General features: G+C 43.5%; 1 protein-coding gene across 1 annotated transcript in view; it reads left to right on the top strand.

Moving 5' to 3' along the window:
• The first annotated feature begins 308 nt into the window (after positions 1-308).
• rras2 (RAS related 2) overlaps positions 309-6703 on the top strand; it is a 53067-nt gene continuing 46672 nt past the window's right edge. The window contains exon 1 of the mRNA XM_015953101.3: positions 309-739. Within this exon, the coding sequence (XP_015808587.1) occupies positions 638-739 (102 nt within the window). The 5' untranslated portion in view covers positions 309-637. The remainder of the gene's footprint in view (positions 740-6703) is intronic.

The following is a 6703-nucleotide window of genomic DNA, read 5'->3' as shown; positions in this document are numbered from 1 at the left end:
TACACCTAAAGATGAATGAAAAAAATTGTTTAAAAAATCATGGTTGAAGATTTCATAATTCATGCATCAGAGGGTTAAGAAGAAAATGTAGGCTATTGGGGGGGGGGGTACATTTTGGGCATAATTGTAGTTATGAATGCAAAACATGTGAGTGAGGTTAAAGATTTAGTGACAGGAATGTGTGTGTGTGTGTGTGTGTGTGTGTGTGTGTGTGTGTGTGTGTGTGTGTGTGTGTGTGTGTGTGTGTGTGTGTGTGTGTGTGTGTGTGTGTGTGTGTGTGTGTGTGTGTGTGTGTGTCCATAGAGAAGAGGGGCAGGCAGACCGCCTTTGGAAGGGCCCCTTGCGCCAGACATTAGCAGTGGCTTGCAGATTACTCGCTCTATCTGATCATCTTGGACGGCGCAGTGTTGTAGAGGCCGGAACTCGGTCAGGCGGCCGCAGTTTTCCAGCATCCTCCTCCTCCCTCTTGATTCGAGCACGTACCGGACGAGTCGTTTCGGCTCACACGCCCGTCGCTTCTTCTCTGCGTTCCGGTGTCTCCACCGCAGGGCCTCCTCTTCAGTTTTTACAAGGAGGGGGAAAAGTGGGTGTTTGCTGCTCACTGGTGTTTCGGCAGCGGCGGCGTGAAGTGTCCTCAATGGCAGGCTGGAAGGACGGCTCGGTGCAGGAGAAGTACCGTCTGGTCGTGGTTGGAGGCGGAGGAGTCGGAAAATCAGCCCTGACGATCCAGTTTATTCAGGTCAGTCCGCGTCAGCGCTTCTTTTTATTTATCTGCTTATCTGAAAACACTCACGGCCATCACGCACCAGAGAAGGAGGCCAGGGTAAAGGACGTGTTTCTGGGCTCTTCTCGACTTTACTGGGGCCTGCGAGTGCTCACCGAGGGGCTGGTGAAAGATTTCAGAGCGAAATGGGGAGAAATGAACGATGGTGGCTGTCACTTTAACGATTTCCGAGAGGAACACTTCCACTTTATATAGCCGCGAGTCAAAAGAGAAAGAAAACTGGGTCTGCTCTGGTCCGCATTTTAAACTTAAACTTTTAAAGATAGTCTGTTTTCGTGTGAAGTTGTGCAAGTGTAAAGAACTTGAGCAGCAAACCACATCAGTCAGAAGCAGGGTGTTTTAAATAAAACAGAGTGCTTGTAAATCCGTTTTCAGATCCACCAAACTGCTGTGAGTCGTTCTGCTGTGTCTGCATGCTTCCATGGTGGTTAGACCTCTCCTGGTTCTGTAAAGTTCGCCAGATTTGGTCAGGGTCTGAGCCAGTTGTCATCACAGAACTTAACTTTAATGTGTTTGTGTGAATTTGTTCCATTTGTCACTTAGGGACAGTTTTGTGTTTGGGGGCAAAGGTGTTTCCTCTGCCCAGGTAGGGGGTGACAACCAGGGTTTACTACCCATTCATCATCTCAACCACTCCGTCCCCCACTAGGCTCACTGGGAGCTGGTGTCTGTCTCCAGTGGTCATCCGACAAGAGGCAGGTGACACCCTGGACAGGGTCTCCAGTCCGTCACAGAGACGCACCACCACTTACACACATTCAGTCACTCACACCTAGAGGACAGTTTTAGTTTCCAATCAGCCTGACGTGCACGATCTTGCTCTGCGGGAGGAAGCCGCAGTAGTCGGATGCATGCGAAAACATCCAAACAGAAAGACGGCGCAGACGGGATTTGAACCTGTGACCTTTTCGCTGCACTGCTAACCAACTACGCCGCCATGCAGGAACTAGACTGAGAAAGTAGAGTTGGGTTGAGTGAGTTTCAAACACACAACACACACGTTTCTAGTGAATGATGATTAACTTCTGAGTTCAGATACAGACTTTTTACCAGCTGCTGGTTAGGCCCATTTTCAAGCCTTTCCAGTAAGGTGGACATATAAATACCTCTGGAGATAACGCTTAACTTGCACCCCCTCTTCCCTCAAAAACAATGACATCACCAGTTTTACTGCAGCCCACTTGAAAACCCCTGATGTCTAATGTGAAAGGCATGTAAACAGTGTGCCTCCCTCTACCCCAGGTTGCATTCCTCCAGACACAGCCCGCCTCGCTTTGACCTTCCAGGCTTCCATAATAGTCACTTAGGAGTGGACTTCTTTACCAACACGCACGCACGCACGCACACACACACACACACTCTTCTTGCAAGAGATGACAAACGCTGACCTTTGCCACACGTATTCCACCCCTCCCTGTGTGTCAGTGTGGTACTGACGCTGCTGCTGGCTTCCAGGAGACCAGACAGCAGGCAACTGCATGTCTCCACGCCATCAGACAATAGTGGGCTGGCACACGCTTCAGCGTGGGGCTGAAAAGCTCCAGAGTGTGTGATTTGAAATAAGGGGGGAGTTGGGTATAATGAGAGTTCAAAAACCTCATTAAGTGCATACCAAGGGGGAAAAAAAAGGCATGGCTATGCTTTAGCCTACTGACCTGAAGTAGGAAAACATGTAAAGCTGCATTACGCAATGCAGACATGGGACCTTTCACTTGGTCTAGGGCTGGGCGATTAATCGAAAATTGATCGTTATTGAAATTTCTGACTAACTATATCAATATCGTTTTCCCCATGTTAATAAATTTGGTCATAAAAAAAGGTGTGTAGGTTGGCAATGTTTATGGCTCTTTTAAAAAGCTGTACCACTTAACATGACTCAACACAATGCAAGTGACATCCCCATCTACACGTAGATATCATCCTTTTACTGTTACCGAGGTGAACTCCTCAATATACCGCGACAATGATTTAAGGCCCTATCGCCCAGCCCTGACTTGGTTTAAACGTACTGGGGTGATATATGCCACAAAACACAACATTACATTATACCATAGACCAGTGGTCCTCAATAGGCGGCTTGTGGGTCTGGACCTCTTGCCTCTGGGTATTTATTTTTTTGGAGTGGCCCTCAGACCATTATAATTGAGGACCCCTGCAATATCTGCTGTTATTTTTGACAACAACCAATCTTGAGCTGGATTACAAGTGAACTATCCTAGAAGTCTAGACGTACAGTCGCCAAATCAAATTTAGTTTGCAGGGCATGTCGGTCTAGCTGCACTCCATAGGAGTCTCAGCAGGTCTACCAATGGCCTGAGCAGTATTGTGCTATGCCGACAACAGTACTCTCTCTGGTTGATGGGCGGGATGATGTGAATGATTGGATTGGCTTGTTTGAAATGGCATTGCGTAGCTATTTAGGGTTTGGCTTTTTTTTTTTTGAGTCAAGAGCAGATAGAGGTACTTAAAGCTTCATTCCAGAGTATTTCTCTTATCTGATGGCACCATCTAGTGGCTGACAAGCATATCACACAAAATGTCTATTCCTTTGTTTGTTTAAGATCGCGACTTCACGTTTCTGTTTATAAATGTGCTTCTTAGCTGACAAACGGAGCTAAAACACGCAGTTTTACGAGTATTATTCTCATGTCATGTTGTGTTTTCATATATTTATATTTTAGACACTTACTTGTCCGTGAAAAGTTCATCAACTCTGCATCAATCGAGGTATTCCTTAAATTTGAAGCACATAAGCGGTGATCTAACGCTATTGGTTAGCTCTGGTCGGCGCTCAGTTCCCTATTGAATGGAGCTCTGCGTGGCAGGGGGTGTGCTTAGCAAAAATAAAAAAGACGTATTGCTTACATTTTATCACAGTACATGATGAGATAATCACTTTTACGGATTTCTGAAAAATCATTCATTTCTGAAATGGGAAAACTCCAGAATGCAGCTTTAAGTCCGTTATTCAGGAAAAATGATGTATTTGGGTCTCCTTTAACAGTGTATGGTGCGCTGCCCTGTTGAATGACATCTGTAGCGGAGAGTACGTCATGTTGTTCGTTAACCAACAGCATGCAGAGACTGTTAACAAGATAACCGTAGATTCTGCCCCACAATTAAGCTATCTCTATGGGTCATGGCCAGACTAAATATTCAAATGTACAGGACGGCATGCCATGCTACATGTGAACACAATTCTAGAAATACAACTTTCAGAACCTTTTAGAGAATTCTCAAATACTTTATAGGTAGGGCTGTATAAAATATCAAGAATGTATCAGCATTGTGATGCTGCAAGGCGTTACAGTGAACTCCGGACAAACTCTACATGCCAATGCTATATTTGGCAATCAGATGTATGCCTATTCCCAACCCTAACCCAAAAAACAAAGCAGTGAGTGAATGAAAAAATATGGGTTCATCACACTCTATCTAGTTGTCACAATATTTACCAATAATATAGCGGTTGCATGTGTTATTAATGAAGTGGTGGGTCTATTGTCAGCCATTTAGTTTAAGAGCTCAATCTAGAGCCACTTTGTGGCTTAAATGCCCAAAAGATTCAGGTATAACAAACCATTTAGATGTTTCTACAGGTCGCCCACCCAAAGACCAAACAGCTGGTTGTGAAGTCGAGGCTGTCACCATGCTGAGTGGTTGGGGGCGTGCGGGGTCTGAGTCAGCCTGGGTGGGTTAATGGTCACGGACCATGTGGAATTTGGGCCTTTGGCAAAAGAAGTCCCACTACTGCTGCTCATAGGCCTAGTTCTGCATGGAAAAACATGACCTGCTTCCTGAGTCACTTGTGTGTGTGTGTGTGTGTGTGTGTGTGTGTGTGTGTGTGTGTGTGTGGTAAATACTGAGGATCATTTTGACCATTCGAGAGAGAGAGAGAGAGATTTCCCTCTTCATCCGCACTTGGTGTAAATATATTTAAGAAACAAGGTCAGAATGAGGGATTAAAGTTTACCCACTGCCAACGAAGGTAGTCACAGAGCCGAGTTGTCAAATTGACCCTTTGCACTGGATGTCACGCAGCTCATGGGACCACCCTCTTATGGTGGAAACTTCTTTGAAGCTAGTCAAAACAAGCCCGTTTGTAGCCTTATATCACTTTATTTAAATGATTTCACAGTTAAATGGTAAACGTTTGTTGCACGTTGGACTGCACTAGTAAACAAGGGTGTAAACTCAACTTGTCTTTTTTTTTTTAAATAACTTTGATGGTGACCAAGTGCGAGGATGAACCGTAGTAATCAAATGGCGAACTCAAAATTATTTTTGGACTTGCGGTGAATATGTTTTATTGGTTAAGATTAAAGGAAAATCTAAATTTTAATGATTATTTCTGATCACAATCGGTCAGTTTTTCATGCAGGCTGAACATGAAAATAGTCTCCTACACCTATCTCCTGTATTAGCTTCTGATAGGAAATAGATGGTGAAACTAGGATTTGAAAAGCCTGAGAGATCTACACCACACTGTAAATGAGCATTCAGGAATTCACCCATCCTGGCTCACGACTGGGAAGGCTTTTGTTGGTTTAGCTTCTAGGAAACATCAGAGAACGTATTGACTAGTAGAAGCTAACTATTAGCATTAGCAACTTCAACCACATGGCAGAATCTCATCCAGGCTTGTGTTATTTGTGGAGATAAAACGTCCACATTACAAATCAGTGGTAAAGTCGTAATGCTGTTTTCCAAACCAAAACCTGCCGTCTGAAGCTCAGCTGTGATGTGGGCCACTTTTAGTTCTTGGAAATATGTTTTCCCTCCCCATCAAGGCTACAGCCCCAGTGACTCAGATTTCCTCTCCATACAAATCTGTCAAATAACCATATATATTTATGGTTACTTATTAGAGGCCGACCGATATATGAAATTTTTTCAATATTGTCCATTGGCCGAAATTACATTTAAAAGCCGGCTTAAAAAATAAATAAATACAAATCAGGCGCCTTTTCCATTGTTTACACCTAAGAGAATATTCCACCTCTAAGTAAACTCTTGTCTGTTAGATTTCCCAGTTAGATAAGTGAGAAAAAGGATTTTGTAGCTAACAAGCTCAGTCATTCTCCTGATGTGAAAGCAGTAAGTTTTTCTTTAGCTTAGCATATAACAATATAAGTAAAAGTATTTTATTTTAAACACTTGAATGTTTTTTTTCTATTGTTCTAATTATTTATTGTTCTGAAACAGTTTGCACATTGTTAATGTTTTGAGTTTGTTTTAAATTTGAAATTCAATAAATATTAAGAGATTTATTGACTTCTTTAATTTATATTGCACACAGTGAGTGTTCAGTTATCTTTTACAATCAATGTGCTGCTAAAATTTAAATATATCGGCCTTAATAATCGGCTTTAGATATAGTCCATCGGCATAAAAAGTCTCTAAAAATCGGCATTGGCCTTTAAAAAACCATATCGGTCTGCCTCTATTACTTATGCTCTGTAAAGACTGCTGATCCATTCAACATAGAACAACAGAGTGTTAAAATGTTCGTATGTACTCGGTGACCCTGGTACCAGTTTACTAGACACTTGGGATGATACTGTGGCACCCATGAACTCAGCACAGCCCAAGTTTCCCCACAGTTTGGATTCTGTAACTGTCTTAACTTGAAGTTTGTTTGGGTTTTCATATACTGTGGAAACACGGTCCTCAGGAAAACATAGCTATCAGTTTTACTAGAGATGGACCGATAAGGGTTTTTCTATTGCCAATGCCAATATGTAGAGGTCATGGTCATCTGATGACTGATACGCTGTCAGTCTTTGAGGAGTCAGACATCTAGTCTGACTGCTGTTGTGTCCTTGGGCAAGACACATAACCCACCGTGCCTGCTGGTGGTGGTTGGAGGGACCAGTGGCGTCAGTGCTCGGCAGCCTCGCCTCTGTCAGTGCGCCCCAG

The sequence above is a fragment of the Nothobranchius furzeri genome, chromosome 9 (assembly GCF_043380555.1).
Source record: "Nothobranchius furzeri strain GRZ-AD chromosome 9, NfurGRZ-RIMD1, whole genome shotgun sequence".
In the NCBI taxonomy this organism is placed as follows: Eukaryota; Metazoa; Chordata; class Actinopteri; order Cyprinodontiformes; family Nothobranchiidae; genus Nothobranchius; species Nothobranchius furzeri.
This window is presented reverse-complemented; position numbering and strand designations above follow the sequence as displayed.